At 37.7% G+C, this 12,615-nt stretch overlaps 1 protein-coding gene across 1 annotated transcript in view; it reads left to right on the top strand.

Moving 5' to 3' along the window:
- The window catches only part of LOC105482128 (SH2 domain containing 4A), an 82,972-nt gene that overhangs the window by 54,863 nt on the left and 15,494 nt on the right, over positions 1 to 12,615 (top strand). The window contains exon 8 of the mRNA XM_011742083.3: positions 5,271 to 5,401. Coding sequence (XP_011740385.1) covers positions 5,271 to 5,401 — 131 coding nt within the window. The remainder of the gene's footprint in view (positions 1 to 5,270; positions 5,402 to 12,615) is intronic.

Raw genomic sequence — 12,615 nt, 5'->3', positions numbered from 1 at the left:
TATGATGCCTCCCAGCTTTGTTCCTTATGCTACAAATTGCTCTAGCAATTTGTAGTAGTCTTTTCTGGTTGCATACAAATTTTTAAAGTTTTTTTCTATTTCTGTGAAAAATATCATTGGTATTTTGATAGGAATCACATTGAATCAGATCTTCTTGGGTAGTACATCCATTTTGATAATATTAATTTTTCTTATCCATGAACATGGGATGTCTATTTTTTTGTTTCCTTTCATTACTGTTTTATAGTTTTTCTTATAAAGACATTTCACCTCCTTGGTTAAATTTATTCCTAGTTATTTTATTTTATTATAAAATTGCTTTTTTTTTTTTTTTTGCTAGTCCATTGTTGATGTGTAGAGATGCTACTGATTTTTGTAAGTTTATTTTATATACTACAATTTCACTGAATTTTATCAGGACTAAGAGTTTTTTGGTGGAGGCTTTCGGGTTTTGTGTATGTAAGATCAGGTCATCTGCAAACAGACAATTTGAGTTCCTCTTTTCCAATTTGGATGTGTTCAGTGCTTTCTCTTGACTCATTCCTGTGACTAGGACTTTCAGTACTATGTTGAACAAAAGTGATGAAAGTGGACATTCTTGTTTTGTTCCAGGTTTTAAAGGAAAAACTTTCCATTTTTCCTCTTTCAGCATGTAAACTGTGATTTTGTCATATATGACCTGTATTGGGTTGAGGTACATTCCTTCTATACCTAATGTGTTTAAAGGTTTTTATCATGAAGGGATATTGAATTTTAGTAAATGCTTTACCTGTGTCTATTGAGATGATCTTGTGGTCTTTGTCTTTTATTCTGTTAATGTGATGTGTCATGTTCATTGATTTGTTTATGTTGAACCATCCTTGCATCCCTGAGATGAATTTCCCTTGATCATGGTGAATGATGTTTTTGATGTGCTGTTGGATTTGGTTTGCTGGTATTTTGTTGTGGATTTTTGTATTTGTGTTCATCACCATCAGGAATATTGGCCTCTAGATTTCTTTTTTGTTGTCTCTTTGTCTGGTTTCGCTATCAAGGTAATGCTAACTTCATAGAATGAGTTTGGAAGAATTCCTCCAACTTCAGTTTTTTGGAATAGTTTGAGAAGAATTGGTATTAGTATTTCCTTAAATGATTGATAGGATTTGGTAGAGACTTACAAACTTAACTTTGTGAAGGAAAGAAACAAAAACACTGATAGTGAAATCTATCAGGTCCTGGGGTTTTTTTGATAGGATACTTTATTAATGATTCAATCTCATTAGTCATCATTGGTCTGTTAAGTTGTCTTTTTCTTCATGATTGAATTTTGCTAGGTTGTATGTGTCCAGGAATTTATTTACTTCCAAGTTTTCCGTTTTGTTGACATATAGTTGTTTATAATAGTCTCTAGTGATCTTTTTATTTCTGTGGTATCAGTTGTGATGTGTCCTTTTTCATCTCTGATTTTGAGTCATCTCTTTTTCTTTGTGTAGCTAAATGTTTGTCGATTTTATTAAAACCAACTCTTCATTTCATTCGTATTTTGTATGGTTCTTTAGTCTCTATTTTATCTATTTTTGCTCTGACCTTTATTATATTTCCTTCAACCAATGTTGTGTCAAGTTTGTTCTTGTTTTTCTAGTTCTTGTGGTTCGACAATAAATACTTATTTGAGATCTTTCTACTTTTTTGATATGTGTGGTTACTGGAATAAACATCACTCGTAGAACTGCTTTTGCTGTATCCCATAGGATTTGGTATGTTGTTTCCATTTTCATTCGTCTCAAGAAAAGTTTTGGTTTCTGAAATTTATTTATTGACCCATTGGTTGTTCAGGACCATGTTTAATTTCCACATATTTATTTCTAGTTTTCCTCCTATTACTGATTTTTTGATAAATTTTAACTTAAAACAATTTAAGAATTGTTTTATGGCCTAATATATTCCTGGCGAGTATTCTATTTGCTGTTGAGATACTGTGTATTCTGCAGCTGGTTGACAGAATAGTCTGTAAATGTCTGTTAGGCACCTTTTAGAGTGTGGTATAATTATTGATTTTCTGTTGGTATGATCTGTTCATTGTTGAAAGTGGGGTATTGAAGTCCTCTACTATTGTTGTATTGCAGTCTTTCTCCCAATTTAGGTCTATTAATATCTACTTTCTAAATTTAAGTGCTTCTATGTTAATTGAGTACATATATATTTATAACTGTTCTTGCTGTATTGAACTCTTTATCATTGTATACTGGCCTTCTTTGTCTCTTCTTACAGTTTTCAGCTTCAGGTCTATTTTATATGATATATATGTAGCTACTCCTGTTGTCTTTTGGTTTCCATTTGCATACAACCTTTTTCCCCCCATTCTTTCCCTTTCAGACTATGCATGTCCTTACAGGTGAAGTTAACCCCTTGTAGGCAACATATAATTTGGTCCTGTTTTATTTTTATCTAGCTGCTCTATGCTTTTTAATTGGAGAATTTATCCATTGATATTCAAGGTAATTATTGATGCGTAAGGGTTTACTATTGCTATTTTCTTTCTTATTTTCTAGTTATTCTGTAGATCCTTTCTTCTCTTATGGTCTTTGTGGTTAGGCACTTTTCTTTAGTAGTACGTTTTGGTTCCTTGCTTTTTATTTCTGGTGTATTTGTTATAGGTTTTTGCTTTGTGGTTACTATAAGACTTACAGAAAACATCCTATAGTTATAACAAGTTAATTTAGAGACTTACAAACTTAACTTTGTGAAGGAAAGAAACAAAAACACTGTATACTTTACCTCCATTCTCTCCTAGCATTTTGTATTTTTGATGTGATGATTTACATTTTTATATTACGTATCTGAAATTATTGAAGTTATTTTTGGTAGTTCACTTTTTAGTCTTCATATTGAAGATATAAGTGGTTTACACATCATGATGATAGTATTAGAACAAAAATCATGGTAGCATCCTGTTTATGTTTGAAGAACTATTTTTTAGCATTTCTTATAGGACATGTCTGGTAGTGGTAAATTCCCTCAGCTTCTGTTTGTCTGGAACTATCTTTATCTCTCCTTTTCTGAAGGAATACTTTGCTGTGTGCAGTATTCTTGGTTGCATTTTTTTTTTTCCTTCAGTGCTCAGCATGTATCATCTTACTTCTTTCTGGCCTGTAAGGTTTCTTCTGAGAAGTCTGCTATCGAGTATATTGGATCTGTCTTAAATGTTATTTGTTTCTTTAGCTGCTTTTAGGATCCTGTATTTGTCTTTGCACTCTGAGGGTTTCATTATAGTATGTCTTAGGGTATTCCTGTGTAGGTTGAATCTGATTGGTGACCTTTGACCTTCCTATGCTTGGCTATTAATTTTTTTCCAGGTTTGGAAAGTTTTCTGTTATTTCTTTGCATAAGCTTTTAACCCCTTTGTCTTCCTGAATTCCCTCTTTAACTCTAATAACTCCAATATTTGCTCTTTTGATGTTGCCCCACAGACCCCAGAAGCTTTCTTCATGTCATTCTTTTCTTTTTTATGATCTGTGTATTTTCAAATAGCCTGTCTTCTGGCTCATTATTTGTTCCATTTGATCAGGTGTGCTATTGAAACCCTCTATTGCATTTTTCATTTTATTCATTGCCTTTTTCAGCTCCAGGATTTGATTTTTTAAAATTACTTCAGTCTTTCTGCTAAATTTCCCTGATATATTTTTGAATTGACTCTCTGTTCTTTCTTGAAGTTTGTTAAGCTTCCTTAAAACAGCTATTTTGAATTGTTTCAGAGGTCACACATCTTTATGACTTTAGGCTCAACCTCTGGTATCTTATTTTGTACATTTGGTGAGGTCATATTTTCTTGAATCTTCTTGATGCTTGTGTATGTGTGACAATATCTGCACATTTAAGGATTAGGCTTTTATTCCACTCTCCACAGCCTGGCTTTATTTGTGCCTGTCTTACAGAGGCCCTTCCAGAAATTCTAAGCCGACTGATGTTTCCTGAGCCTGTGACCAATGCAGCCATCTTAGCGCTAGAGGGCGCTCCAAGCCCAGGCTTGCTGCCAGTCTCCCAAGGGCTCTATGATTTACACAGCTCTCCTTCCTTGATGGACCTGAGGAAGAACTCAAGGAGGGTACAGGGGCTGTGTGGGGAAGCTGGTCAGGGACTCCAGTACAGAAGACTGATTTAATGACGCAGACAAGTGTGTCTCCTAGTCTCCTAGTGGATCCCAGCAGGGAATGGGTAGTTCCTTGACTTCAGTGTCAGGGGATGGAGCTGATACTGGACCCCCTCAGTATCTGTTTATGGAGGGTGGCTGGAGAGCCCATCTCATTGGCTCAAATAGACGCTTGTCTCCCAGCAGGTGCCTCTCCAGACAGGATAGTTCACTGACTGCAATGGTGGTTGTGTTGTGTTTAAATTGAATTATGCTCAAAATTAGTAGGTTGTTGAGTAGGACTTGGAAGTCTGTTTATTACATTGTAAGGCTACTCTTTGTAGTAGAAATTGACTTACATCCTAGAAATTAAGTTCTGCTACTGAATCTATTTCAGAATGATTCTGCTGCCTGTATCTTTGTCTTACCAAACTTCAAATACTCTTCTTCCTTTTACTTTATATTTCTTTCTTTCTTTATTTTTTTAGCAGAACTAAATGTCATCAAAGGGTGGAAAAGGAGAAAGCAAGTCAGGGAGGTTAGTGGAAAGAGAAACAAGAGTGAATCAAATAATGCAAACATGAGGAAAGAAATCTGTCTTACTGCATTTGATTTCTTTTGTTTGCAAATACATGCTTTCCAGGAAAATGTGCTGGGGTAAAAGTGTATTTTGCCTTTTAATGCTTATTTTTTTCAGATGTTAATTGAAAGTTAATGGAGCTTCTAATTCCTATACAAATGAATTTAAATCTATGTGTTAACACAGCAGTGGATCATTCTTATAACTAGCCCTTTAAGACTGGAAGGACAAGTGACAGATTTATATTCCTTCCTCTTCTGCCCTTGAGGAGGTGTATAATGGTGGTGTGTAGGGGGTCCAGCCTCCTGTTAGCTGAGGTCATTGAATTAGATCTTGAAATGTATGTAATTATCTCTCCCTCCCGTTCTCTCACTCTCTCTACACACACACACACGTATATATATTTGCATGTATATATATTTGTAAGTATAAAGCACCTCTGGTGTCTGTAGACATGCATGTATATATATGCATGTCTATGTGTGTGTGTGTGTACATATACACACATATATATATATGACTTTTGAGGGCATTATTTTCAAATTAGTTAAATCTAACTTGAAAAACTTTTATAAATAACAGAAATCAGGGAGTGGTGAGGACAGTGTCCAGCTCTGCCCAAGAGGACATCATCCGGTGGTTTAAAGAGGAGCAGCTACCACTTCGAGCAGGCTACCAGAAAACTTCAGACACCATAGCCCCCTGGTTCCATGGTGAGTGCAGAGATTTCCTCAATGGTGTTTCGTCTCAGGGCGGATGAAGCTGTGCTAATCCACCAGAAAGACAGAATAAAAGCTTCCATTTATTGGTGCTGCCCAAAAAGAGTCTTTCAGATTATTTTCACAAAGCAGTGTTTCAAAGACGCCTCAGTAAGCTGCATTCTCATGACTGTTTAGAAGGCAGTCAGCATTCACGGGCACTGTATTCACTGTGGGATAGATTTATCGCCACAAATAAAACCCACAGGACGGGAGGGAAAAGTGATATTCCTGGTGACTTACCACTCGGTTGTTTGATTGCAACTTCCATCAAATGGCCACATTTTCCTTCCATTGAGGGAGACACAGTTATGGGGGTGGGAAGCTGGATAGGACGCTGGCTGAGCAACCTTGAACAAATCATTGTTTTTTTCTGTAGGAAACCAATTTATCTAAGTCTCATTTTCCCCATCTGTTAAATGAAGGAGTTGAACTTTGTGGTCTTGTAAGTGAAAACTGGCTTTGATCACCTTGTTTCCAGTATGTAGCTGAGTGTGCAACATAGGTGGTTGGATCCTGAGCAGATACCAGTTAGTAAACATTTTCTGTATTTGACTCAAGAAACTTGATTCACGCCCCTCTTCCACCTAGCGGATACTTCATGGACCTCTCTGTTTCTTGGATCTCAAGAAAAGTGAGTGGCTTCTTGGCTCAGTTGACTTCCATAAGGTCCATGGTTGAATTGGACTAATTGGCTATATGGCAACAAAAGGTGCTTTAAAACAAAAATACGGTCCCCTCCCAGAGTTATGTTTGTCCTCAGGATGTCTTGGTTTGAATTATGTTTAAGACATCTTTCCTTGAAGTAGTGTCATCTCACACATAAATATACCACAATAGTAAACTCCCAAACACATAGCATGGGAAACTTTCTAAAAGGAATAATTATTTGTGATAGGCTTTCTCCTAAAGGGCTGCTTGTGAGGTCAGAATGTCACAGCGGAACTGTCTGGCGTCACAGCGGAACTGTCTGTCCGGCGTCACAGCGGAACTGTCTGTCTGCCGTCACAGCGGAACTGTCTGGCTTCTCTTGGAAGTATTTGTTCTCTGGCGATTCAGACTTCGTTAAGTGTCCATCCCAGAGGAGTCCCTTCTCCTTCCCAGGATGAAGTTGCAAGCCTCCTTCCTTTCTGCTTTCAGACACTGGGGAAGAGATGATGGTGTCAGAGATGAACAAAAAGAACGTGGGGCAATTATGCATTAGCCGTGGCTGTCTCAGCTGTCTGATAATGCCTTGCTTTCCTTTTTAAAATAAGCACCGAGGAAATCAGCCACTTTGTAGTTTCTGTGTCTTTGGACAGAAGAGGCTGTCATCTCTGATTATAAGATTGGTAGTTTTTTAACAGCAGGGAGTAAGAAATGGAAAATGTCAGTTGTTATTAAAAACCCTGGGACTTTAACAGGCAGTTCTGTTCGAAAGGCTGAAAGCTAGGAAGACACAGACTAAAAATCGAGTTGGAGCTTTGGTTAAAAAATATGACTCTTGAGTTTTACATAAAGTAACTCATTCAGGTGTGCTTATTTTTGATTTATTTTTACTTATACACATATTTTTCAGTCATAAGCAAAATTAAAAAAAACTATATAATTAATAACTAGGACATAGCCACATAGTCAGTATACATCTCTATTTTCAGTTTCAAGAAGATACAATTTCACATTTTCAGGATAAAGAGAATATGCATCACATCTTATCTCCTTGAAATATAATTATCACCAGGAAACCTATTCTGAAATATTAAAATGGTAGCCCTTTGTAGGTTTATTATCTTCTTTCCTTTGTCACATCCACCATGAATTACCCTTCGTAAGATGCTATTTTGGTTGCCTAATTTTTCATCCCACAAAGTTTTATACTTTCATCTTTTTCTCTCAATTAAGCTCGAGATAAGGATGGGAGTGAGTAGGAGAGGACAAAGGGATTGAAGACTATTGGACTTCTGGCTTTTGTGGCTGGGAAGAAGGTGGCTGGGCTATCAATGGAGAGAAGGAACATAGGGGATGGGGAGGGTTAGGGAAGCAGAGAAGAGAACAGAGAGTTCTATTTCACAGCATGATAAATGTAGTTAATAGAGTATTGTATGTTTCAAAAGTGCCAAAGGAGTAAATTTTGAATGTTCTTACCAGAAAAAAAAAAAAAATGCTAAGTATTTTAGGTGATGGATGTGTTAATTAGTTTGATTTAATTATTCCACATTGGGTTCATAAATCATAACATCACCTGGTATCCCATAAACTTACACAATTGTAAATTGAAGATTTACAATGAAAAAGTTCCAAACTCCTCCCTGTGATCCACAATGCCTACTTGATCTGCCCCTGTCTGTTGCTCCAGACCCATCTTAAGCCACCGTCCCTGCCTTGGTCACCTCTCCAGGCCTCCCTTCCATCCCGCAGACACACCACATTGTCCCTACCTTAGGGTTCTTGCAGTTGCTCTTCCTGCATGCCTCCCTTTGGCTGACTTCTTAAGGAATTGACTCACGTGATTATAGAGGCTTGGTAAGTCCCGAATTTGACAGGGTAGGAGGGAAGGCTGGACATGTGGGGAGGAATGGCCTTTTCCATCCAAATGCCTCCTGCTGGCAGCGTCCCTTCCTGCTCAGGGGAGGTCAGCCTTTGTCATAGTAAGGCCTTCAACTGACTGGACAAAACCCACACACATTATGGAGGGTAATCTGCTTTACTCCAAGTCCTCCCATTTAAATCTCATCCAAGGCCAGGTTAAAATTAAAAAATTAGCCAGACATGGTACTGCAGGCTTATAGTTCCAGCTGCTCAGGAGGCTGAGGTGGGAAGATCACTTGAGCCTAGGAGTTCGAGACTGCAGTGAGCTATAATTGTGCCACTGTGCTCCAGCCTAGGCAACAGACAAAGACCTTGTCTCTTAAAAGAAAAGACCTTTTCTTTTAAGACCTTAAAGAAAAAAAAAAGAAAAGAAAAAGAAAAATAACAAGTGCTGGCAAGGATGGGGAGGAATTGAAATTCTTGTGCACTGTTGGTGGAAAGGTAAAATCGTATAGCATAGCCACTGTTGGTGGGAAGGTAAAATAATACAGCATAGCCACTATGGAAAACAGTATGGCCAGTTTCTACAAAGTAAAACCACAGAATTACCCTATGATCCTGAAATTCCAATTCCATTGGGTAAATACCCAAAAGAACTGAAAGCAGACTTTCCAAGAGATATTTCTGCAACTGTGTTCTCAGCAGCACTATTCACAATACCTGAAACACGGAAGCAACAGATAATGGGAAAGCAAAATGTGGTCCATCCATAGAATGGAATATCATTCTACTTCAAAAAGGGAGGAAATTCTGACATATATGACAACATGAATAAATCTTGAGGACATGATACTAAATGAAATAAACCAGTCACAAAAAGACAAATACTGTACAATTCTACATATATGAGGTATTTAGAATAGTCAAAATCACAGAGAAAGAAAGCACGTGGTAGTTGCCAGGGGCTGGGGGTTGGTGGTGAATGGAGCATTATTAAATGGGTAGTTTCAGTTTTACAAGGTGAAACAACTTCTGCAGATGGATGGTGATAATAGCTGTACAACTTTTTTTTTTTTTTTTTTTTTTTTTTTTTTTTTTTTTTTTTTTGAGGCAGGATCTGGCACTGTCTTCCAGGCTAGAGTGCATGGTGTGATCTTGGCTCACTGCAACCTCTGCCTCCTAGACTCAAGTGATCCTCCTGCATTAGCCTCCCAGGCAGCTGGGACTACAGGCATGCACTACCATGCCTGGCAAATTTTTTTTTTTTTTTTTTTTTTTTTTTTTGTAGAGATGGAGTTTGCCAGGTTTGAGTTGTTAGTCTCAAACTCCTGGCCTCAAGGGATCCACCTGCCTTGGCCACCCAATGTGCTGGGATTATAGGTGGGAGCCACCACAAGTGGCCAATTGTACAATATTATGGATGTATTTAACACTGAATAGTACACTTAAAAATGGTTGTCCCAGCACTTTGGGAGGCCGAGGCGGGTGGATCACCTGAGGTCAAGAGTTCAGGACCAGCCTGGCCAACATGATGAAACTCCATCTCTACTAAAAATACAAAAATTAGCCAGTCTTAGTGGCAAATGCCTGTAATCCCAGCTACTCAGGAGGCTGAGGCAGGAGAATTGCTTGAACCTGGGAGGCAGAGGTTACGGTATGCCGAAGATCATGCCACTGCACTCCAGCCTGGGCAACGAGAGTGAGACTCTGTCTCAAAACAATAACAACAAAATGGTTAAGGTGGTAAATTTTATATAGTACATACTTTTACATAATAAAGTCTCCATGTCTCATATTATATGCAAAAATAAATTATGGGTGGATTGTGCATGACACAACAAGCAAAAACCATAAAGGAAAAATAGCTAAATTTAACCTCATTGAAATGAAAAACCCCTCTCCCTTAAAATGTGTCAAAAGACAAGTCACAAACTAGGAGAATACATATGTAACTCATATAATTGACAAAGGATCAGTATCTACAATATATGAAATCCTACAGGTCAATATAAAAAATCAATTCACTAGAAAAATGGTCAAAAGATCTGTGTAAGTAATTACAGAAGACCTACTTATCCAGCCAGTAAAATATGAGCTCAATCTCACTATAAATTAGTACAAATTAAAATAAGATTCCACTGTGCACCCATAAGAGGAATGGAAAATCAAAATCTGGCAGTATCAAGAACTGGCAAGTACACAGGGAAACATTCTCAAGTACAGCTGGTAGGAGTATATACTGGTATAATCAGTTTCATGGGCATTTAGCAATATGCAGTATAATTAAAGATGCACATAGCCTACCTCCTAGTAATTCTGCCTCTAGATATATACTCTGAAGAAATGATCATGTTTACAGCGAGACATGTTCAAGGGTGTACACCACATCATTTTCTGTAATAGTAAAAAAGTTACAGCAAATGTAGAAGAGATGAATAATGATACATGTGCATCATATGCACGTATACATATATATATATATATATATATATAAAATACCGCATGATAGGTAAAATGAATGAGCTTGTCTATATGTACAAGCAAGGACAAATCCCAATAACAACGTTGGAAGAAAACATTACATGTAACAGGATCCCATTTAAATGTTAAGCACAATACTGTATGTTTTCATTACAATATATACGTTTACAGCATAAAATATAGATGGAAATCACAGCTTCAGAAGAGAAGTTCACCCTTGGAGAAGGAGACAAGGAAAGGAAATGGGATCAAAAAGTAACAAAGGGGGCCTTAATTCTATATGGCAGGATTTTCTTTTTTTTTTTTTTTTTGAGATGGAGTCTTACTCTGCTGCCCAGCCCAGGCTGGAGTACAGTAGCGCCATCTAGGCTCAATGCCAGCTCTGTCTCCTGTGTTCAAGCGATTCTCCTGCCTCAGTCTCCCAAGTAGCTAGAACTACAGGTGCCTGCCAGCACATCCAGATAATTTTTGTATTTTTAATAGAGACGGGGTTTTGCCTTGTTAGCCAGGCTGGTCTCAAACTCCTGACCTCAAGTGATCTGCCTACCTCAGCCTCTCAAAAACACTGGGATTACAGGTATGAGCCACCATGCCTGCCCTGGCAAGTTTTATTTCTTAAGAAAAACAGATAGGAAGTAAATATGGCTGTTAATATTCATTGTACCTGGAGAATAGATATAACATTTGTTATATCACTGGTGTTGTATTTTTCTTGGTACTTTCTTTGTGTTTAAAATATTTCATAAGAAAAATCATTTTTTAATGAAGGGAAAAAATTAAAATTTGTATGATCTCTTTCATGCCTGTGGTTTTGAGGATTTCTGAGATTATTTTGCCTGATTACACTGAGAACTTCAATCTAGCTTCATTAAGGAGACAACTAACTGCTCAACTCAATGTTGTCTATTGCAAGCAGACCAGCACAGTCTCACCAAGAAAGATGCCTCCATGATTAATTTTATGGGTCAACTTGACTGGGCCATGGTCCCAGATATTTGGTCAAAAATTATTCTGGATGTTTCTGGGAAAAATTTTTTGGATGAGATTTGTTTTTATTATTATTATTATTATTGAGACAGTGTATCACTCTGTTGCCCAGGCTGGAGTGCAATGGCGTGATCTCAGCTCACTGTAACCTCTGCCTCCTGGGTTCAAGCATTTCTCCTGCCTCAGCCTCCCGAGTAGCTGTAGTTACAAGTGTGCACCACCACGTCCAGCTAATTTTTGTATTTTTAGTAGAGATGGGGTTTTGCCCTGTTGGTCAGGCTGGTCTCAAACTCCTGACCTCAAGTGAGCCACCCGCCTTGGCCTCCCAAAGTGCTGTGATTATAGGCGTGAGCCTTTTAAGAGACAAGGTCTTTGTCTGTTGCCTAGGCTGGAGCACAGTGGCACAGTTATAGCTCACTGCAGTCTCGAACTCCTAGGCTCAAGTGATCTTCCCACCTCAGCCTCCTGAGCAGCTGGAACTATAAGCCTGCAGTACCATGTCTGGCTAATTTTTAAATTTTTTGTAGAGACAGGACCTCACTGTTGCTCAGGCTGGTCTGAAATGCCTGGCCTCAAGTAGTCCTCCCTCCTCAGCCTCCCAAAGAACTGAGATTACAGGCATGAGTCACTATGACTGTTTTTTTTCTTTTTTATTTCATAGCAACTATCCTAGAGGATGGGAGGTCATATGTTGTCATGGTTTTGATTTACATTTCCCTAATGACTAGTAATGTTAAGCACCTTTTCATTTGCTTATTGGCCATTTGTATATCTTCTTTGAAAAATGTTTACTTGAACTCTTTGCCCAGTTTTGGATTGGGTTCTTGTTGAATTATAAGAGTTCTCTATACAGTATATTCTGGGTATCAATCCTTTATTAGATATCTAATTTAAAAATATTTTTGCCTGTTTTATGGGTTGCCTTTTTAATCTGTTGAGAGTGTCTTTTGATGTATAAAATGCTTTAATTTTTATGAAGTTCAATGTGCCTATTTTTTTCTTGTGTTGCTGGTGCCTTTGGTGTCATATCTAAGAAATCACTGCCAAATCCAATGTTGTGAAGATTTGACCCTCTGTCTTCTTCAAAAAGTGTTCCAGCTTTAGGTCTTACATTTAAGTCTTTGATCCCTTTTGAGTTAATTTTTATATATGGTGTTAGATAAGGGTCCAACTTCATTCTTTCACACATGGTT

This window comes from Macaca nemestrina, chromosome 8 (assembly GCF_043159975.1).
Source record: "Macaca nemestrina isolate mMacNem1 chromosome 8, mMacNem.hap1, whole genome shotgun sequence".
Taxonomy (NCBI): domain Eukaryota; kingdom Metazoa; phylum Chordata; class Mammalia; order Primates; family Cercopithecidae; genus Macaca; species Macaca nemestrina.
The sequence above is the reverse complement of the archived record's forward strand: the minus strand, read 5'-3'. Positions and strand labels throughout refer to the sequence as shown.